The sequence below is a fragment of the Heliconius melpomene genome, chromosome 7 (assembly GCF_056956725.1).
Source record: "Heliconius melpomene rosina isolate 202511_hmr_F chromosome 7, ASM5695672v1, whole genome shotgun sequence".
Classification (NCBI taxonomy): Eukaryota; Metazoa; Arthropoda; class Insecta; order Lepidoptera; family Nymphalidae; genus Heliconius; species Heliconius melpomene.
In genome coordinates this window covers 13,340,168-13,364,223 of record NC_140395.1, presented here as the reverse complement: position 1 = coordinate 13,364,223, position 24,056 = coordinate 13,340,168, and the positions used below count along the sequence as shown (strand labels likewise).

The following is a 24,056-nucleotide window of genomic DNA, read 5'->3' as shown; positions in this document are numbered from 1 at the left end:
TATACCATTATTCCACAATGGCCTCAATTATTATAATCACTGTATCTATCTTCTATCTTCACACTGTATCCCGCACACACCAGGGTAGACAGAGGGAACCTAATGTTAAGACACTCCGTTCCCTCTTTTCCGCCGAATTCTGGGGGCATTGCGTGCTGAGTGGCGGATCTCAACGCCGCATTATGCCTCGACACCAGAGCGAATGAATGGAAATATAAATGGGAATAAAATATATATCAATTCCTCGAGTAGAGATCGTACCCACAATCAGTCGTGTTTACAGGTACACTGTGTGCCCCTGCGCCACGACCGCGTCGAATCTAAAAATATTTTCAACAAACAGAAGTTTCTTACTTATTAAATTACATTTTTTTTTCAGGAAAGTGTAGATCGAGTGCATTTGCTAGTACACAATATAGTGCCTCCATTTTTGGACGGTAGAATTGTCTTTACTAAACAACCTGAGCCTGTTATACCTGTAAGTATTATATTAAACATACAATAATTAAAAAGACTAAGAATTTATTTTAATGTATTTATTTACTTCATCGGAAATTATAATAAATAAAATGAAAAAAACAACAGTAAGATCTATTTAACAACAAATTTAAGAATATTCTCTTGTATTATATGAGTACTTATAACCAAAAATATAATTAAGGTAAACCTTCATTATTTAAAAAAAAATCCCGTGTAATATATTTGTATAATAGAGTGAGGAAATTTAAATATAAAATAATTCATTTACCCGAGCCGGAATCGAATCCATTACAAAAATATATATTTTATATATTCTTAGGTAAAGGATCCCACATCTGATATGGCCTTAAACGCACGCAAAGGTTCAGCGTTAGTCAAAGCGTTTAGAGAACAGAAGGAAAGAAGGAAAGCTCAGAAAAAACATTGGAAATTGGAAGGAACTAAGATTGGTATGCCATTTTATATTTATTTATAACAAATAAACTCACTGATAATAAAATAGTTATATAATGTAATATAAATGGTATATATATATTTTTATATAATTGAATATATTAATTTATTTTTTACATATGTAATATAATTGAATAATCCATATCCCCCAATCTGCATAATATAGTTCTGCATAATGCTGCACAAATAAAATGTAATTTTAACATCCAATATCGTCAGGCCCTTTGTGAATTATATAATATTTTTTACACACATTTTTAATATTATCCTTAATATTTGAACAAAAATTTAATGTTATATTTAATCATACAATTTTTATTTCCAGGTAACATAATGGGTATACAGAAGAAGGAAGAAGATCCGGACGACGGTCCTACTAAAACAGCTTATAAGTATGCTGAACATATGGACAAAGGTATCTTATATATGTATACTTAGTTATCTATACTAATATAATAAAGCGGAAGAGTTTGTTTGTTTGAACGCTAAGATCTCTGGATCTACTGGTCCAATTTACATTGTTTTTGTTTTGTATGAAAGCTGTATTCTTCAGAGGTGCTATCCATACCTATATTATAAATTCGAAAGTAACTCTGTCTGTCTGTCTGTCTGTCTGTCTGTCTGTCTGTCTGTCTGTCTTTTACGCAATCAGGGCCAAACCGCTAATTTAATTGTGATAAAATACTCATATAGAGATACTTGAGGGTCCCGGGATGAACATAGGATACTTTTTTTTCCTCATATTTGTAATATTTTCGTTATATAACAATATATTAAAATAATTAATTTGACAAGGAATTTATTCCGCCATGTTAATAACAATCGTCGATACGCGTTGCTAAGCAACAGCTTGCAAAGTTTGCTGTTTTAAGAAAACGTCACCCAAAGTGAGTTTGCTTAATGCATACATGGCGCGCGCCGATATAGATTTGTATACATTAACAAAAATTAGATGATTTCTATAATTTGATATTCATCCTTATGAAAATAAATATAATAGTCACTTTTAGCATTTCATCTGGATGGAAATTATAGTGTAATGTGTAACATTCTAATAAATAATTAAGATGTCACTGATTCCAAATGACCTAGCCTACGAGTGGTATAGTATGATCTTGACTTTGATGATTTTGTAAATTTTTATATATTTTCGAATTACTATTATTTTTTATGTAATTATTTGCTGCTTATAATTAATTTATCTCAGTTCGGTTGTCTATACTGATGTTATACACTTAAAATATCGTAATTTTAATCATTTGGGATTTTATTTAATATTGTTCGCAAAAATTAATAATTATTTAATATAGAAAAATGTTTAGTACGCGCGCACGGCAAACTTTAGATACTTTTTCTAATATTAAGAATTTCCTTTAGTTTCTTTTATTTCTTTTGTTTGTTCATTTCGGTTACTCAGATATTTTTTCTAATAATAAATCTCCACTTATTATTATTTTTTAACTTATTTTGATTATTTAGGCTTATATTTTCGCGGGCGTAGCCGCGTCCGGGCCCACTAGTAGGCTATATAATTATTACACATATATACTAATATATTTAAATACTTATTTCTAATTTGACATGCAATTTATTCTGCCATCTTAATAACAACCGTCGCGTCGCTACGCAACCGTTACCGCGACATTTTGATATTCATCCTTATGAAAATAAATATTATAGTCACTTTTAGCATTTTATCTAGATTGAAATTATAGTTTACTGTATAACATTCTAATAAATAATTAAGGAGATGTCAATGACGTAGCCTTCGGGCGGCATAGTATGAGTATGACCGACGCGAAAATATTCTTATAGTTCAAGCAGGCGTAGCCGCGTCCGGGTCCACTAGTATTGAGATATAATTAATATTATTGACGCCATACCATACGTCTTCCCCGCAATTCGGCAAAAAGCGTTCTTGTTTAGAAAGAGATATAAGTACATATTTGGTTATTGTCATTATAATAGCCCAATATGTAGTTATATTTTAACTTTCATACATTTATGAAGTCTAGTTATAAATAATTAAACCCCGCTTTCAGTTTTGAGATTGAACTTGAAAGCAATCTTGAGATATCGTTTTCATTCATAAATTGTAATTTATGAATAAAAGTGTTATTTAAAATTTGACATCTCAAGATCGATTTCAAAGTTGACAGTGATTTATTATACGGACGTTTTGTATTGTAAAAAAGTGAGTATTATACACACTTTGGATATAAAAATGTGTTTCCCTAAAGATAAACAGTCATAGCGCATAGTAATTTTTCTATTAAAACATTTAGTTTTTCATTTTTATTTTTTTTCATAACATTTAAAAATGTTAAATAAATAAAATATTAGAGATAATAATTCGTTTATATTATTTTACAGAAGAAGGCAAAGAAGAAGAGAGAAAGTCCAAATCAGATTTCGTAAACAAAATGTCTATCACTGAACAAAGAAGGTTTTTGCCAGTTTTCGCCGTTAGAGAAGAACTAATGCAAGTTATTAGAGAGAACAGTGTAGTTATTATTGTTGGTAAGTATTTTGTACTATAATTTTGAAATATTGTAATTTTAAGGCTGTTATAGCGAATAGGCACTAGCGACTGTAAACACGGGTTCGTTTCCGACTTGGGGAATGAAATACATAATATTTTTATTTCTTTGCTCTGGTAACAAGGTAAAGCGCCATAATAGGAAATTGATTGTCATAACAATAAGTTCACAGATTTCTTCTGCTTTCTCAGCTATATGAGCGTGAAATTGTAAGTATATCATAGAAAAATATCGTTCCAAACTTACATCTGTACTTAATTTCGTACAAAGCCTGCAAAACTAAATTTGTCATCTTTTTAAGTCACTTTCTATAGTAAACCTGCAATCAATAAATTGGTATGGAACCGTTGGGCGAGAGCGACTAGAACTTCCTCTAACTAGAATCAGTGTTATCCATAACAGCAAATAACTTGACATTATATTTGGCTGCCAGGTGAAACAGGCAGCGGCAAAACCACGCAACTAACGCAATACCTGCACGAGGAAGGTTTCAGCCGTTTAGGAATGATCGGGTGCACTCAGCCGCGCCGCGTCGCCGCCATGTCCGTCGCGAAACGCGTGTCGGACGAGATGAAGGTTAAACTGGGTGCGTTCGTGTAATGATTCGTGTTTTGTTTTAAATTTTAACTATTATTTAATATTGAGGCTAGTTGTGGCACAGCGGCACAAAGTGTGCCTATAAATGCGACTGGTTGTGGGTTCGATCCCCATTCGAGGAAATGAAATATTTATTTAAATTAAAGCGCGGCGTTGAGCTCCGCTACTCAACACGCAATGCCCCCTGAACTCGGCGGAAAATGGGGACTGGAGTATCTTAACACAAGGTTTCATAAATTTGTCCTAAAGTCTAAGGGTCTAGACAACATTTCCTAATATTTATTTTTTCATAACCAAATTTAACCTCTATTATTTCTTTCAGGAGAAGAAGTAGGATACGCAATACGTTTCGAAGACTGCACATCCCCTTCCACAGTCATTAAATATATGACAGATGGTATCCTCCTTCGTGAAGGTCTTCGGGAACCAGATTTAGAACAGTATTGTGCTATCATAATGGATGAAGCCCACGAAAGATCGCTATCGACGGACATGTTGTTTGGTTTACTGAGAGAGGTAAGTGATTTTTTTTTGGTATTTTTTAGTCTTTATCCATGGATAAGCGCTTCGTATCTTTTACTAGGGTCTAAGTAATACAAATCGGGAACGTCAGTACTGGATCTTCTAACTGCAATATTTTCGAAGTGAAACTTCTTTTTCGACGTGGGGCAGAAATCTTATAGCGGTATTATAAAAAAATCGTCACACTTTCCACTTTTTCTGTTACTTTGGACGGTGCCATGCGTGTGTACTTAAATTGAGGAGCGACTTTAATTTTTTTTTATTTTTCTGAAATCATCAGGTGATTGTGATTTTGGTTTATAAGTTTACTTCACTTTTAATGTAAGTATTAATTAATCAATATATTAATTTATTGAAATTGACCATCATTTAATAATATGACTATAAATTCAGGCACTAATAAATTTTTAAGATAAAATATTTTACTTCATTCATGTACATATAAGTAAGTAATATAGTAGTTAAAGTAGGCAATTAAAACGTAGTTAAGAGCGGTGTGAACGGTGTGTACTTAACCATTTTGTGAAAGCATGAAAACTTTAAATGTTTAATTTCTTGCCTTTGCCTTGTTTAACCTCTGTGCCACTACTGGCCTCAATATAAAATGTATAATGTCTATTTATATGCGGTATAAGATTTAAGAAATAAAATTTCTTAAATCTCTCCTATAGACCTCTTTACTATAGGCTGCTTAGACTATTTAGTGGTGCAGTATAATGTGAGCCGCCTATGCTGTATCATAAGTAGGTTTTGTTAAGAACAAATAAAATTAACTTGTTTTATAATTTTTATTTATTTTTTTTAAAACCTCGAAATTTCAAAAAGAAAAGATAGTTAAGTTTTTTAACTTCATGTTAACGTTTAGCAAGATAGGCAGAGGCTATTGTTAAGATTTTTAAGACATTATCAGGGGGCTACTCCACGACGGTCTCACTGAGACGCAAAACTAACATTGAAACACTATTTGTATTGTGGAAACATCAATTATATCTCCAGTTTTTACAAGTACAATTATACTTTTTTATATCAGATACTGCTGTTAATGCTAAGACTTTTAATTAACAGGAAAAATCAGTAAAGAAGTACAAAGTTAATATTATTTAATCCATCCTCCAAATACACCTTCATTTCTTTTGACCTTATGTTTTATAAGCACTTAAGCAAGGATTAAAGGAAAAGACGTGGATTTCATTTATACATACACTTTATTTATAAAAAAATGCTTCATATAAATAGAACATTAACTTGTACGTAACTCTCAAACATTCTAACACAATATGTCACAAACATTTCATTAGGTCGTTAAAATTATGAATACTTAACAATACTCATCAAAGTACAAACTACGAAAAACTAAGTGGCTATCACATAGAATCCTGATTAAAATGCTTTAGCTTATATGAATTTAAAATTTATATTATTTTAAGTACATTTAGTGCCAGCTAAGTATAGAGATAATTTTGTTATTTTACTACAGTTACATGGAATATACGATTTGAAGGAAATTACCAGATTTTTAGACCATTTCACAGTTTTTCGCAGTTCAAATTATGATTTCAAAAATCAGAACAGTCTTATTAAAATCGAAATTCTTATTATTAATAGTGAACAAAAAATTCTAATTACCGTCTTAGTTGTAAAAAATATGACGAATAGTAATACGATTATATCATATATTTATTTATATTAGAAGCCGCGGGGCGCGTCTTTTTATAACAGGAATGTTAATTACCGCGAACGTATTGATTTCTAAACAACATTAAAGCTAACCAATCCAATCCCTCACATTATTTAGAATTATTTATTTAATTTTGATTATTATAACATTATTATTCAATAAAACGGCTTTCTAACGTGTTCTGAATTTTTCGGATCATATCCTAGAAAGGAGATTCCGACAAATATAATAAATAGTTAACCATTCAATCTTTCGGAACTCTATTATAATGCGAGAGATTCCGTATAAACCCGGGACACCAACCATCAGAAACATTTAACGTTATCTGTCAAATTATATGTATAATTGTGCTCACTTAAACTGATATAGACATTTAAAAGAAATTAAAGAACTTTTTAAATTATACTTTTTAAATGGAATGATTCTAATTTTAAATTGATCAAATCTGTCATTTTCTGTGATAGACGTGAGACTATGTTCATCACAGTAAAAAATATTAAAAGTAATAAAAATTCTATCATTATAAAGGACACTTAAGTTACTGACTATAATTTTCAATAAACTGAATTAACCTTTTTCCTTAGTAGGAATAACACGTTTAAAAATTTGAAATTGTGTTTAAACGTAGTCGATGTTACCGGGTCGCGAGAAGCAAAGACAGTGGCCGGCGCCGCCGGCGGCTGGCACTCAGACGGACTTCGCCTTAGCTCGCCCGTTGTTTTGGCTGACCAACATCACGCCCATATTCATGCCAATATTGCCCCATTTTAGCGATTCGCTTATCTGTAACAAGAAATAAATTATTATTAAATATCTGTAATCTAGTTTGTCATTGTTTTTTTCTAATTCTAACTTTATAGGTTCAAAATCAAGTTTTTGGTATTTCGTTTTTTTGCTCGCACGTGTGATAACTGAAATTTACGTCATGATGATTGATAAATTATTTTATTTGAATACTATGAATAATCTAATAATTCCATTAATTTAATTAATTATCAATACTAATAAAGAGTTGGGAAATTTGCTGATATTTTTTTATTATCAAAGGTCATCTTAACATTTATAGTCTGCGATAAAATTTGAGCCAGTCATTAAGTTATCTGCAATATTTATAATATTTAAAATTATCTGTCGCGACGAAAAATATATAACCAACATTAAATTAAAATATGGAAGTCTAAATACTTCCCTCTTTATGTCTCTACACATACATTTTTTTTTAATATTTACAGTATTTAAAATTATATTCAAATAAACTCATTTATATGAATATAAATTTAAATATTGTAAATTGTAGTCACGTTCATCAGATTATTTTCAAAACGTCCATATCTATTTAAAACCCTAGGCTGTTTATTGATAAAATTGATACACATTGACCCCAACCTGATCTCGGGGGCAATTAACCTAAATTAATAACTGTCAATGTCACGAGTGACAGTTAAAAAAGAATGCAGATAAAATTTGACACTAAAAGTAAACAATTATCTATAATAATCACATTAATTAAGGAATAACAATATGTAGATTAAATTTTTTTGTTGCTAACGAAGAAACTATAGTATATAATGACAGTCGATTATATTTTATTATTAACTTATTCAGTAATTTAACTCTTAATTAAATTTATAACAGTTTATTTGCCGTCTGACCGCATCTGAACAATCAATAGCTTGCTCGCTACAAAGAGTATAATGTAGGATGATATCATTGTTTAAACATGTGTCCCTTTCGTTTAGAGTTAATACGTAATGTGGTTCTTGTACAAAGAAAATGATGCTTTCGTATTTTAATTGATTATAATTAATTGCTCACATACTTTTTGTTGTCGTTTTTATGTGACAAATTTTCACTATATTACCTACCCGCCTATAAAATGTATAACGAATAAAATATTTATATTTGCAGCTAACTCCTTTACGCCCTCATTATACAAATTACTTATTTTTTACAGTATTATGAAATAATTACAAATTAAACTTTTGTCAAAATATTACATAACAATATAAATTTGCATCATGTATTTACAAGTTTATTTTCTGGAGTATTTAATTTAACAAACGTATAAGTTATTTCTAATAGTATTTGTTCTTCCATCGGTTAACTAAATAGAATAAAATGTAGATGTAATAAGGTTCGCCGCATTCTTGTATTTACATTTTCCCCACCGTAACATGTAGTCGAATGCTCAATTATTTACGCAAAATGAATTAATTTGAATTTTTTAATTATATAATTTCCATTTTTAGTCTTTTAATTTCAAGGAATTTACTAGAAAACGGTAATTGTTAATAATTATTACAAGTTTTTGATGTTATTGACCGACGATAACGTTGCATGTTATCATTATTATGTACATTTTTACTTTTGAATAATTTTGCATTAAATAGAGTTAATTGGTTCGTGTTTATTCTTTAGAACGTATCTCATTTCGATTATATCCTTAGTAGGTATTTATTAAGAGAGTGCACTATGTAAGAACCAGTCGAACAAGTTATCTGAAATATTATATCAAGTATTTAAATAAATCTGTGTTCTGGGTCTACTTGCTACATCGTTGCTTTATGTTTATTAGCAAGTTTGACATTCCTCTAGAACCGACTACTAATGTAGTAACGAATTAAGACTAAGAAGCGTAGAATTAGAATAAAGAATAGTATTAGAGCATATATCACACAAGTTACACAAGGCACAATGAATCCGGTACATATCCGTAATATAAAAACCTCACCGATATTGCAAGTTGTCAGCCGGTCCAAAGCGCCTCAACGATTACCATCAAAATATGATAATCATGGGTGTTTTCGACGTCGTTAAGCTGATCTGTAACAAAATTGCTACTTTGTGCGTTTCTTTTGTTTTACTCTCCCAATTGGTGTCCCGTGGCTTTGTCGCCTTCGATATGCTCGCGGATTCAAATGAAAGCATGGCGGAAATTAACATTCAAAACTTATACAAACAATTAAGCTTCGGAAATAAGCAATTCTTATATGGATGATTTATGAAGGAATGAGGCAGCCCACAAATCTGTCATTACGATAAACGTGCTTCTAATTATAAAATTATGGACATGCGTAACAGTGTCAATAATTTTATAATATAGAAGTCATAACAAATTTAAGTACTTATTTATGAAAATTTTACATGATGCGAAAATTAAAAAAAGAAAATATCACATAACGTAAAGACAATGCTTTATCGTTTACACATGCACAAAGCAACTCTAGAACCAATATAAAAAAAAGCGAAAAGGGAAAAATATTTAACATCGATCATAGAAACGTAGGTTCTATATTTTTTTTATATTAATCATATTAACAATTTACCTGTCTCATGCGAGCCTCTTGGGGAGTCTCTCCGTATCGGCACCAGTGGACGAAATGCAGAGTGTTATGCCAATTCCTTTCAAATCTTGACTTAGTAGCCATGTCGAGCTGCAATCAGTAGAAGCTCCTTAGTAGCTGTTCCACCGTTTTCAAAAAGCCCCGATGAGGCTATCTGAAATAAGAGGTTTCCAATTCTGACGTCTATCCTAGTGGAAATACGGAGCAAAACCTTTTAAGGTCGAGGCAAAGTAAAGTTGGATAGGAGTAGACATATAGTCTTCTGAACTTCTGTACTTTAAACATAATATTTTTAGTTTATTTTCATTTCTAACTGCATTTAAAATTTTCTGAAATGGATGATTATCATCCAGAAACCTAGACGTATGTAAGTAGGTTAGGATTTTATTGGCAATCTTTCACAAAATCATAATTCATGTTGCATGTCAAAACATTATTGGAAGGCCGCGTTATGCAACTCACTATTGGAACGTGTGACGGTGATAAATCGATGTCTATTTACAAAATAGCTAATTTATCGTAAATTATTAATACTAGCCTGATTTACTTCCTAGCTTTAGATAAGGCAAAGAATTTATTAGATTACAAAGGATTAGCTCGAATTGGAAACTTGTGTTCGTTCTGTGTAATTACCTTTGCCCTGATGTCTTTCTCACTGTTGGGCGTCTCTTGCTTGTCGTCTACGTTGTTGATACGTATGACAGAGTCCTTCTTCCAGAAAGCACCCAAGGTAGTCTTGATAATACGTTTGCGCACACCCTTTTGTTGTACCGTGTACACCTCTATCTGTTCCGGGTTCTTTGTTTTTTCTGTAAGTCATCATTAAATATTTTTACGTATTGCATGTAAATTTATATACTATTTGAGGTCGATCAATAAATAATTTCATTTTAAAGCAATGAACTTGTTTTGAAAGCGCTGGCTGCAGTGGTGTAATTCATGTTTTCCACGTTAATGCGCGACGTCATTAGGAGGCGCGGACGTTGCAGCGTGCATGAGCTATTTACAAACCCCATTGTGAGATCATGATTGCGGCGCGCGACCGCTACGTAACGTTGTGTTATTTAGTCCTACATCACGCCTCCGCCGTTATCTCTGTTTCTCAATACTATTTTCAAGGTTTTGACGACAAGTTAAACTTACCTTTACCCTTCTTCCACATGGCAATGGCGTACATATGGTAGTCAGGGGACACTGTCGAGTCCGGCGGCAGAGGGTCCTCAGCTCGGACCTCCAGTACGAATCCGGACTCGAGGACAGCGCACAAGATGTTCTGCTCTTCATGTTTGAACCACTTCGATTCGCGTAATTTGTGAATAGCAACTGACGACCCGAATCTTGGCTTCTTCGGCGCGAATAAAGCTTGAGCCTGGCTTCCGAAACGAGACAGCAGCCCTTTGACCGTCGGCGGTGGCGGCGCTAAACTCTTCTCGGGCGGCTTGATCTGCTGAAAGCTCCGGCAGGTCACGAACCTGGCTTCCATTGAACTCTGTTATGTTAACAAGAAATGCACACCACTTATATATTAGCGTTATGGGCGCTCGGCTAACTCTCACTACCGAGAAACTGCACTTTCACAATGTAGACCGCGTGGCTTCGCGGGTGACGGGACGCAGAGCTACACGGCGGCTCTCGATTGTAAGACGCGGCGCGCGTGCTGCACGCTGTTATATGCGCGGCGGGCGGGGGCCGGCGGGGCGCGGGCCGACGGGACCCCCGCCTCTACGCTGCGCCGCAGGTAGAGAGGACCGTGCACGATAAACGCTTGTCGATAACAATTTATCTGATAGCAAAAATATTGATAATTCTATTATACATTATGTATGTATATGTTGTGTTGATATGTTATCAAGCTGTCTATTTAATAAAGATTGACAATACATTTAATGTACTCTTAAAACGCTTATACCATAATAATAATCCTAGAATAATTTTTTTTTTATCAAATTGAAAATCATAATTTTAATGCGAATAATTAACAATATCATTACATTTTAGTTAAATCAATTTCATCTCAAAGTCCCAGATCATTCAATAATCTTAGTGCCTTTGTAAAGACCATAATAAGCCTTTAGTAGGATTATATATGACCCTGATTCGCACGTGATTTGCTTTGATATCTGATACAATACATTATATCTTGGGCATTGGATTTAATGTGCTGTTATATTTTTCTTTTTATTATATAGTTTTATTCCACGGGCCTTCTGTATAACGCAGTGTTTATTAAACATGCGTAGGGTAAAGTCACTCCGTTTATTATTTTCATACATTTTAGACATATTCTATATTTTATATTTAAAATTACAAATTTCTCCCATAATGACGGCAACAAATATTTATATATTTATATGAATTTATGTTGCATGAGTCACAATATATTAATATATTTTTTTGTTAAGAATAATATAAATATAATAATAAAATATATTTAAAAGTATCGATAAGTAAACAAACTGTTTGCAACAAAGCACCGAGTGACCTCACTTGTCACTCCCCTCCTACCGCCGGCGCCAGGTACTCGTATATGTGTGCCGTACGTACGGACGAGTAAAAACTGTAATTTGAATTAATTAATATATATGCAATATACATACTATCGAAAATGTGACCTCTCCATGAACTAAGCGCCTAGACATCCCTATCATGTGACGTCACTACAGTCGAAATCAATGATTCTCAGTACAATGACTTTATTACGAGACTGCATGTAATGCATTTAAAACTCAATTAACCTTTTTACTCTTTCTATTTGAGATTTACGTTTTAATTTAATTTTCCGCGTTGCGATAGTGATTTTAGTGTACAATCTCTCCGCTCTGTACATTTCTGTTTTGTTGAGATGTTGAACGGATGTGATATATGTAATAAGTAACGATTTGCCAATAGTAACACGAAATGGGAATTGAACCCACAACCATTGCATACCGGGGCCAGTCGTGGCGCAGGTGCGCAAAGTGGGACTGTAGACGCGATTGGTTGTGGTCGTCTACGTCTCAACTTCTTCCTTCATTGATCCTCATAGATTAACATGTCAACTATATACATGTCACATTGTATTCTGTACATAACAATGTATATAAAAAAACCTTTTTTAAAAATAATGCAACGCGTCAATTAAAACTGATAAGAAAATTGTTTTGTAGACTTTTACGTCACTTGACAAGGATACAAATAATAAAAAAAAAATAAGTCATAAATAATCATATATAAGTCTCTAGATAACATTAAAGACAACCGATTAAATAATTATGCATACGAGTATATTATAAAATTCGATTTCATAACAAACTTGAGGAAGTTGTATATAGTTATTTATTGGTTTTACATATTTTTTATCAATGACGCGTCTATAATGAGTTAATAGTTCCAATAATCAATGTGGGTTTGGAATTTAATTGCTATTTAAGTTTCTAATTGAACAAAGATTAATATAATTTTTATAATATAGTAATAATTATTATTATATCAGTGTAACATTGTTCTAGGAATGCCTGCTAATTAGGTTTAAACGTAAAATACTTATTCTTTATATATTACTATAAACACGACGATAATGGGTTCAATCACTATAAAAATCTTATGCTAAGATCACACACTATAAATGGCGGTCGATGGTCTCATATGTGTGAAAATTATATAATGTATCTTTCTAGCTTTGATATCTTACTATCTTATTTATAAATAAGATGAAAAGTACTTTAATTGGAATAAGTTTGATATTATATAACTATCTCAACATGTACGTATACGACAGTATATGACACGTATTAAAGTAGGCTTAAAGAATTTCCCGACTCATTATCGGCTATACTCTATTACTGTATAGGCTGTATTTAATAAACTCGAACTTTCTACCTGTATTTTTTTGGTATAAATCAAGCTTCAAAAGCTATACCTACGAGTATTTCCTTTCAACTTTCCTCCTACGAGACGAAATGAAATATTTAATATTTTCATTTCCTTGCTCTGGTAACGAGGCAAAGCGCGGCGTTGAGATCCGCCACTCAACACGTAATGTCTTCAGAATTCGGCGGAAAGTGGGAATATTTAATCTGAAAACTTTTAAAAATAATAATTTATAAATATACTTTTCCCAAAAACAAAAATATATACAAAAAATCACTCGCGCAAATAAACTTTGCCACTTTCTGCAAATAAAAGAAGTTTATATATTTTATACCAAGTACCTACTATTATAGATTTTTCTCTCGTGTACAATTTGAAGCTATAATTACCAGAAATAAAAAGTAACGTCGATTGAACATATTTTTATGATAAAAAATATAATTTCCATACATAAAAATAAATCGTACTTAAACTTAAAAATTGCTTTTAAAAAATTACAATACGTTATTTATGCTTAAAACCATATTTTTTTTTATTATGTATAGTTATAGTTATTTTTAAACCAGTAATTGCATACTATAAGACTTAATCTCAAGAACAAACTATAAAAGAGACTCGTAAGGTTCTCAGCATAAATTGTTTTCTGATAAACAAGTATATACTCGTATGTACCTACAGTACCTACTATAAATAGGCGATAGCGTACGCACCGATACGGCACATAGAGTTATACGTATATACCATAATTATTATTGCATGTTCAATTTATATATAAAATGCTTTGTTTTTATTATTCTCTCTGAGTTATTTTTATTTCTATTGTGGGATGCTAAACAAAGATCTAGCAAATATGTCTAGTAATGTCTCCGTTCTCTGCTTTCTGGTCATTAAATTACATCAGTCTAACTAATTGTGGCATTTTTTAAAGCTTCACGCTGTATCCGCACATAGCAGGGTAGGTTGAGGCAACTGGGATGCTGTAATGTCAAGGATACTCCGTTATTTTTTAAGCTTATTTATATTTACTTCCTTTCCGTTTTCCCCACTTTCTGCCGGATTCTTTAGGTATTGCATATTGAGTAGCATAACTCAACGCCGCCCTTGTTGGAAGCTGTAAATATAAATTAATATGTATCATAATTCACTGAGGTCGCCTTGGTGCAGCGGCACAGCATCTGACTGTAAACGCAACGATGCGGGATTCGATTCCCATCCCGAAGAGATGAATTAAATTTACTTCCTTTTTAAGAAGACAAAGCACATCCTTGAGTTACGCCACTCAACACACAATGTCTCGACTTTCATAAAGATGGGTCGGAAAGTGGAAATAGGAGTGTCTTAACAATAAGTTCCCTCTGCCTACCCTGCTACATGCGGAATATAACGTGAAGTTTAAAAGAATAATAATTTATTACATTATAGAAGCTTAAATAAAAACAGCATTCGTATCCCATAATAGATGTAATACCATATAAGGCTAAGGTCATGCATTCATTTAGCAGTCGCTTAAGCATGAACGGATTCGTTGGAAATGCCAGTGAATATATATGTAGTATTTGTGTACATATTTTCACAGCGTCTGATTGTAAACACAAAGGTTGAGGATTCGATTTCCATTGGAGGGAATGAATTATTAAATTTACTCGTCCTGGTAACTAGGCGGCAAATGGGGCAGAGTGTTTTAACACTAGGTGCTTGTTTGTGTCTGTTGTAATAGTCTATTTAATGCAGGATACAATATATGAATGAAAATGTATATAATATAATGGGTTATATTCACGCATCGCCTTTAATTGACTTGCAGGTAAGTATGGATATGAACACTATTTCCAGTGATATTCTTCAGCTTTCTAAGATTCAATCTTCATGCTATGTCCTGCACTACAGGTCGGGTAGGAGAATCCTGGGAACCTAGTGAAGACACTCTTAAGACATTAAGACATTTTTCTACCTTTCGCTGAACTTTTGAGGCATTGCATTTTTATAGGCGGTACTAATGCCTCTTTGTGTTTGCCATATTTTAATGTTTGCTGATTATGTCGTAGATATAGTGGATTACACCGACACGATTAACTTCATGTAAATTATATAATAAGCTAGCTTAGCTTTCCTCGAAACCTTAAATTGTCTATCAAACACAGAAAATAAATGTTAATTACTATCAAATAGTTCCTATGATTAACGCGTTCAACCAAATAAACCTATTCAAATTATCAATAGGGATAAATAATAACTTAACTTCACGCTTTATCCCTAGCGGGATAGTAGAGAGAACGGAGCGCCAAACGCTACGGGTCTCTACATACCTCAAGTATAAATAATATAGATTTATATTAAAAATTCAATTAAGAATACACCTATATCATCTAATTACGGTGCATATGTAATAGCATAAGTATAAATAAACGCATATCTTAAGTTGGATATTTTATATGTAAGTCCTAACAATTGCCTTGACCAACATTCTGAAGTCTCTTAAGTATTAGATACGTATTGAATGCATATCCCAATATATTTATTTACGAAAAAAAGGCCAAAGGCGCAGTGACACAATGGTGTGACTGTAACGCGACAGTTTTGGGTTCGATCCCCACTCGAGGAAGTGAAATATTTATTTACGTTTATATTTCCATTTCTTCGTTCTGGTGTCGAGGCAAAGCGCGGCGTTAAATTCGGCAGAAAGTGGGGAACAGAGTGTTTTAACACTACCGTGCATGGGCAATCACAGGGCTCTTCTGCTGCTTCTGCTTCACGCTGTATCTTGCACACAGCAGGTGGCTGTGTGCAGGATACAGCGTGAAGCTGACGAAAAAAAACGGAACCCTCGGTGGGAGTGTCCGACTCGAACTTGACCGGTTTTTTTATTTACGCCATAAGATATAACATTGACAATGATTTGAATTGTTTTTTTTTTAATTCAATACTAATAATACAGTGAAATATTACAGCTATTCCTTTCCGATTTCTACGGAAATAAGTCGACCTCCAGCATGGCCTTCTATACACAATTTTGTTGATGATAAAGTGCATGCGTTGTGTTAACTGTCGTATGTGTGTGTATGTATACATATGTAGTTTAATATTTTTTTATTTACGAATGATTAGTTTCACACAGTATCCCGTATAAAGCAAGGTAAGCAGAGGAAACCTAGTGTTAAAACACTCCGTTCCGACTCTATTTAATTATTACGTGTTAAGTGGTGAAACACAAAGGAGCTTTTTATCTTGTTACCTTAGCTAGGAAAGGGAATCACTAATTTCCCCTAGTGGGAACCAAATACACTATCGCGTTTACCTTCAGTTATGCCGCTCTGCCACGATAGCCTCAATTTTAAATATCGTTTAATTGTTTTTTTTTTATTGTTAAAATTGGGGTCAATTTAACAAAATCTACAAACGTAGCTATGTTTTTGTACGGTATCAAGAAATATATGTACTTATATGTAAATTCACTTACAACATAAGGAAGGGTTAAATAAATAATTTTGAAAATATGTAGATATTTTCATATCAAAGTATTTATTCAGTTGGTAGACTACTTACTTTTATTCTATTGTATTGTAAAGTATAATGCGAAATTGTACATTTATCAACATGGTATGTAAAATGGAAGCGCAAGTTCCTAATTTTATGTAGGTATATGTTTCTACATAAAACTAATTTAAGTGACCAAAATTGACGGAAAATGGTAGAACCGCACTGGCGGAGCGCTTTGCATTGTTACCAGAGCGATGAGAGGAAAATATAAACTATTTCATTCCCCCGAATAGGAATCGAACCCACATACGTCACGTCTACAGTTATATAGTTGTATCATGATAGCTTCGCCTGTATATAGATATCCTCTAATATATAAACCATTAACGACAATATACGAGTACTTAATAGGTTTTACAAAGAAACCATAAAATTAAATAAATATAAAAATAAAATAGGAAAAGAAGTAATAATAATAAATTTATAATGAAATAAGTACCTATTACTTACCCGATGTTTTCAATAAAGTTATCTATTCTTATTATTCTTGGTATTCATTGATAATAAACTTAGATGTTAAGTATTTGTCATAGGTTCTGAAAAATGTATGTAGGTAGTTCTACAACAAAAATACCGTAACTGTATGTAATATAATATTAAACATACTATTAATAATTATTATTTACAACATATCTAGTAATCTATATCATTTTTTTTATCTACTCACGAAATATAACCAGGGAAAATCTCAAACGAAATAAATAATCTCACAGGGCTCTTCACTTACCATTCATTTTAGATACCTACATTGCGATTACCGTCCGTCATGGCGCAGGGAGACAAGAATGTGTAAATTGCGTTCGATTTCTCCAAGTGGGGAATCAAATATTTAATATTTTCATTTCCTTGTTCTGGTAACGAGGCAAAATAAATTACAATAGGTTTCCAGTTTCCCTCTGCATACCCTTCTATGTGAAATGAAACTAAAAAATACATGTGCCTACATTTTGTACTACACAGATTTCTTCTAAAGATTCCCAACCAGTCCTTGGGTTTTGTAAGATTCTTACCAACTAAAACCGTTCCGGCCACTGGTGTCCTCGATGTTTTCTCATTTTCTTAAAAAAAATCCTACTCTAATAATTTTCTTACTTTTGTTCGTTCTTACCTACTTTCTTTTTTTTATCTTTAGTCTAACGTAAGCGGGGAAATAAAAATATTTAAAAAATATAATATGTTTCCTTATCGAATCCATAACCATTTTGGCCCCAATTTGTGTGACAGTTATAAATAGTTTTGTTATGGTAACGACATGACAACCAGACACGCACGATAATGAAAAATGAAGAAAGTTAAGCTAATTACACATGATTGATAACGTTGTTTAAGTCTTTAATCCATTGGAATTTATAAAAATAGTTAAGCAACGTTTTTTTAAACGGGTTTTTCCTTATTAAATAAATGCTGCTTCACTTAAAAATTGTAAGATTTCGAATGACTTTTTGTGTCGAGGCAAAGCGCGGCGTTGTGTTCCACTAGTCAACATGCAATGCCTCCAGAATTCGGCTGTCGGTTCGTTCGGCTCGGCTCGGAATCGGTTAGGTTCCCTCTGCCTATATTGATGCTGACTGTGCGGGATACTGCGTGAAGATATGTGAAGCTGTGAAGGTTCATCTTATGAACTTACTCTTAAAAATTCTTTGTCCAAGATGATTCCAAGGTGTTAGATATTGTGCAATAACTCTACTGGAAAGTCACCAAAGACGTCAGTACTTATCTGAGATCCAACATTTAGATAAATCTGTCAATATTTTAGCTTAAATGGAATTATATCGTTTGAGAACAACAAGACACTTCTTAGTCACCAAGTGAAGAGAGTGCGGCAGACCAACATGTCAGTTTTGCCGTTTGCGTTTGTAGATATGAACGTTGTTGTTGCTTTTTTATCATTTTCTAGGCAAAATTTTAAATTATTATCTTATTTTATTTAATAATAAACTCTCTAAATAATCTTAAAATGTAAATATAAATAAACATATTAATTATATTTATATAATTGTCCCGTAGTAACGCAAGATTGAATGAATTATTTACATATACCTGATAACTGATGGCATTTAGGCTAATCTTGTCTGGTGGAATAATCTCGTTTATACTTATAAAATTACTGGTTTAAAATAATTAAGGAAGACCGTATATAATTATAATAATATAATGTATTATAACTCTAAATATCATATTTCATTACTTAAGGGTGATAAAAATAGAAACCTTTTTAAGTTAGTTTGTTGTATCAATTAAGCACCAGAGTGGTTGCCAAAACATGATCTGTAGACCTTCCTCTAACAAAAAAGACAGTAGACTTCTAAAAAAATCTGAAAGCGACCCTAAAAGTATGTACCTACATCTCTAAAAAAACGAAAGCCACCCTAACATGCCGTTTTTGAGTAGAAAGAGGAATGGTCACATTAGTTATAGCTAATAAAATATGTATTCATGTTATGCATTGTAATATTTTTTTTTTCCTTTTTTTTCATATGTATGATTCAAATGGTATATGATTAGTTTCTAAATTTCCATGTAGGTACCTTTGTCTAATTCTACTCTGCGTGATAATAGTTTATTAATTTAAAATTTACTTTCTTGAAAATAAAATCAATAGAACAAACAAAGTTCTTAAAACTGAAGATATTCAAGATAACATTAGCATCACATGCGTTAAGATAAAAATTCATAAAAATTTCCTTGCCATATTTGGTAACATTATGCATTATCAGAAGATTACTAATACTTCTGAGTATTTCGATTCTAATAAATATTTTGTACTACATCTATGCGGATACAGGTTTCAGATAACGGACACGAAATCTTCATTGACACAAACAAATCCATTTTCCTTTACTGAATAATCTTAATTTATTTAAATATGAAGATGATTGTTGAACATTCGTTAATAATCAATAAATTGATCATCATCATCAATTAGTTAACCCTATTTCATATTTACTGTTTAGTAATCTTTTATCCATTCATTTATTATTTATTCGGATTCACGCTGCCGAGGAAACCTCGTGTTAAGACACTCGGTTTCCCACTTTCCGCCGAATTCTGGAGCCATTGCATGTTGAATGGGGGAATTCAACGCCGCAATGCGACACCAGAGCGAATAAATGAAAATATAAATTTAAATAAATAAGGTGCGAATAACACAGGGGTGTTATTAATGGTACAGATGCTCCAATTATAAAATACTCCAATGTCTATACTAATTATTGATAGATATTATAAAATTGATTAGTTTATTAACTTAAACACGCAAATCTCAGGAACTACTGGATCGAATTGAAAAATTGTTTTAATTTGAAACTTGTCATTTGTACACTCTCAGCTATTTATATTTGATTAGACGAGCAAAGTAAAGCAGTCTTTTACCGAAAAGACTAATATCAAATAGAATTACATCACCATTTGAATTAGTCAATTTTCAATTATAATGATATCATTATTTTAGCTCTAAAAGATTAAATTAACATAATTGTGATAACAAAATGTTAATTCTTTAAAATGAGTGTGTGCCAAATCAATTAGAATTTCTTTCAAAGTTAGCCAATTTGTGCTCAGTTTCATCATACAATTCAATAAACATGACTTTACCAAGAAATTAAATTTAGAAATTCACTTTCTCATTTTATATTCTTTCTGTACCTAAATTATTATACTTATTAGAATATTGTAGTCCTAACTTCTGCGAGATTATGAATTGGCAGAAACCAATTTTGTCCAAATTGGGTAATTTTTTTAAATATATTAAAAAATATTTTGTTTTAATAGTACTTAACTTATTTTAAGCTATCTTAGACATAGAAGAAAGTATTGATAATTTCCTTGTTTTTATTCTTGTTGCATTTGAAACAGTTTCATTTTATATTCGAATATATATCTGTAGCTAAATATATATGTATGTTTAATTGTATACATCCGTATATTTAAGAAACAAATTGTGATTTAGATGTTAAATTTATACTTTTTTTGTGTATCAACCTTCGCATCCTTCCGTGTAGATCATGACATTTGTAGATTTAATCATCTTGTTTAGACTATTCTACTGTAAACATATACATAAATCTACTATTTTACGACATTCACGTTTTTTTTTTTTTTTTTTTTTTTTTTTTTTTTTTTTTTTTTTATTGAAGATGGGTAAGCATTTGTCCGCTATCTCACCTGGTGGTAAGTGACGATGCGAACGATGGTGGAGCATGCTTACCCAGAAAATGCCTATTCACTCTTTCCTTGAAGACGGTCAGGTTATATTTAACGGGGAACAGTTGAGCAGGCAGGGAGTTCCACTCCTTAGCTGTTCGCATAAGGAAAGTGGAGGCGAAGCGCTGCGTACGAGAAGCAGGCATATCGATAACATATGGGTGAAACCCCAGCCTACGTCTAGTGGTCTGCTGATGGAAAGGAGAAGAGGGTATCAGGTCATGCAACGCTGCTGCACACTCTCCGAAATGTATCCTATAGAATACCGACAAGCATGCTACTGCATGTTTAGCAAGTCACATTTAGCAAGGCAGAGGGAACTTAGTGTTAAGACACTCCGTTCCACACTTTCCGCCGCTCGACGCATTGTATGTTGACTGGCGAAACTCAATGCCGCGTTTTGCCTTTTTATCAGAGCGAATAAAATAATAAATATTTAATTTCCTTCAGGTGAACCCACAACCGTCGCGTCTACAGCTTTTACCACTGCTGCAATTTACAATAAAATCCAGTTCAGTAAAAATATAAGTCAAGTATAGTAATGTACTTTATTATATATGTATATTTTAGTTACTATAATATTATTGATCGTTTATGTAGTTATTTGTTTATCTTTTGCAATACGCACTGGCCACTTAGATGATCGCTGTCGCATTCCTTCGTGACTCATGAACATTTCGAGAATTTCAAGGTAACTTAAAATGTAAGTACGTGCCCGAAGTAACTGTACTGAGGTGAAGTCGTTATATAGACTGCGTATGCGATAGACATAGTAAAATATATAAATTGTTTTTTTTTTAATTTTCATGGGTTGTGCCATTTAAAAAGTATTTAGAATGACTTTCTTCATATACATACCTAAATTTATTCTACGGGATAAATCCCAATTTTAGATTTTACGAGAATTTATTAAGCAATACTGGAAAAGGTGAATAAATTGAATTGATAAAACAAGGGAAATTGAGTGCTGCGTGATCCAGCGCTGCAATGGAAGAGATTTCAATTTTCCTAACATATTTATTATTAAATAGTAATGTCCCATAAATATTAGGGATAAAAAATAAGGGTTTGTTGAACTTATTGTGGTTATGCATTTATACATATGTATTAATACTATTTATAATTTTTATCTGGGGCTTTGTTTAGACTACGCTAGTACTCTATTTATATTTGACTAAGATTTTGTATGAAACAACACAATTTGCACTGGGATAATCCGACACGAAATACCTACATTATGTTATTACTTTAGATATATTACATAATTAATCTATTTGTTTAACTTAAAAAGATTTTTTGAATTCGAAGCAGTTCCTGAGATTATTGTTTTCAAACATTCATCGGTTACTTTTCACTCAATAGTAAATGAGTATTCCTATGCACTACATTATATTTTTTAACAATTATTTAAGCATATTTAAAACTTAATGTTAACCACATTATCTGGCCCTACAAATTCACGATTATTTTACCTTAATGCATATTCCACATACATATTACAAGGTAAACGTAAAAAACATTCTTTCTGTCTGAATAGATGCTCCGTTAACATGGCGGCGTTCAGTTTTAAATCTTTGTAAACTAATACTCGAAGTAGTTAAAATCGAAGTTAATTTTACACCCTTCAACAACCTTGTAGTATTAATAACATTAACAAATATAAATCGGTATTTGGATAACTATTAGATTCTAACAAACTTCCGTATTACATAAGCGCCCTAAAGGTAGAGTAAAATTAAAATTGAAATATATTCTTTATCCCATACGTAATAGAGTTTATGATTGCCGAAATTTAACCGTCCATCTTAAACGACGTGCGACTAGTCACGTAAGCTAGGTCGCTGGATACGTGCGAAAACGAATGTATTGATATGATTCAAAAGTTTGAATGGTTTTGTAATGAAAAATCCTTTCCTTTGTATTCGTACTATGGTTTTTGTAATAATTTATATGTATTTGTTTTGATTTTATGATATTTGTAATATTAATGTCTCTGACTAACAGTTAAATTTAGTTATGAAATTATATTTATATCACACGGTACCTATATACATTTATCTAGTGTTTTAAAAAAAAACAAACAAACTGATTATACAGTTTTGTAGGACAGCATATTTTACTGTGTCATAATGTTCTTTTGTAATAATAAATTTAAAAAGAAATGGATACGGAATGTCTTAACACTAGGTTCCTAGGTTCTCTCTATTCACATCCTATATAGGCTATAGGATGCAGTTTGCAGCTGAGGAAAGGAGATAATAATATTTGTTGAAGTAAAACAAAATTTCTTATCATTTTTCTAATTTTCGGTTGTTAAGCACTAGTAATTACTAACTACTAACAAAGATAGCAATTACTTGTGAATAAATTGGTTTTGAATCAACGACCATCGCATCGATAATACTAATTATATTTTATTAATAATAATTTCCACTTTAACTAACATATTTTATTAGGTAACTCGCTGAGGTATGTGTTTTTTTTGTTTACGCTATGTTATGCTATCTTAGGTAGGTACTACGTGACGAAGCGCTTGTGCCAACTTATATATGTTGGCTTTGTTATTTTTATATGACCCAATTATTGTTTTCGTCATTTTTTATATTTTATTTTCATATTTATTCATAACATGGGTTCACGCTGTATCCCGAATATAGTTGGGTAAGCGAGGGAGCCTAGTGTTAAGACACTCCACACTTTCCGCCCATGCTTAGTCACACACGGCGGCCTACGGGGTTAATTGAAAAATAAAATACAATGGTTTTCATTAGTGTTGCCCAAATGCAAGAACAAGACCAAGACTGCAAGACCAAGACTGAATTTGGGCAACACTAGTTTTCATACTTTCTTGAT

General features: G+C 32.2%; 2 protein-coding genes across 5 annotated transcripts in view; one reads left to right on the top strand and one right to left on the bottom strand.

The window, feature by feature from the left end:
• The window catches only part of Prp16 (ATP-dependent RNA helicase l(1)G0007), a 71,380-nt gene that overhangs the window by 2,571 nt on the left and 44,753 nt on the right, over positions 1 to 24,056 (top strand). Inside the window, exons 6-11 of the mRNA XM_085187859.1 lie at positions 380 to 478; positions 800 to 929; positions 1,259 to 1,348; positions 3,307 to 3,453; positions 3,907 to 4,059; positions 4,393 to 4,586. Coding sequence (XP_085043985.1) covers positions 380 to 478; positions 800 to 929; positions 1,259 to 1,348; positions 3,307 to 3,453; positions 3,907 to 4,059; positions 4,393 to 4,586 — 813 coding nt within the window. The remainder of the gene's footprint in view (positions 1 to 379; positions 479 to 799; positions 930 to 1,258; positions 1,349 to 3,306; positions 3,454 to 3,906; positions 4,060 to 4,392; positions 4,587 to 24,056) is intronic.
• On the bottom strand, positions 5,779 to 11,272 carry l(1)G0469 (lethal (1) G0469 NlpC/P60 domain-containing protein). Of its 4 annotated transcripts, XM_085187864.1 has the most exons (5): positions 10,758 to 11,270; positions 10,248 to 10,423; positions 9,597 to 9,704; positions 9,002 to 9,093; positions 5,779 to 7,053 (listed from the first exon to the last, which is right to left on the bottom strand). In XM_085187864.1, exons 1-4 carry the CDS (start codon positions 11,095 to 11,097, stop codon positions 9,049 to 9,051), a joined length of 669 nt encoding a protein of 222 aa, XP_085043990.1. In that variant the 5' UTR covers positions 11,098 to 11,270; the 3' UTR covers positions 5,779 to 7,053; positions 9,002 to 9,048. The 4 variants fall into 4 exon arrangements, 2 of the variants coding, with proteins under 2 accessions (XP_085043990.1, XP_085043989.1); XR_014878119.1 differs by lacking the exon at positions 9,002 to 9,093 and having other exon boundaries at positions 9,597 to 9,768; positions 10,758 to 11,272; XM_085187863.1 differs by lacking the exon at positions 9,002 to 9,093.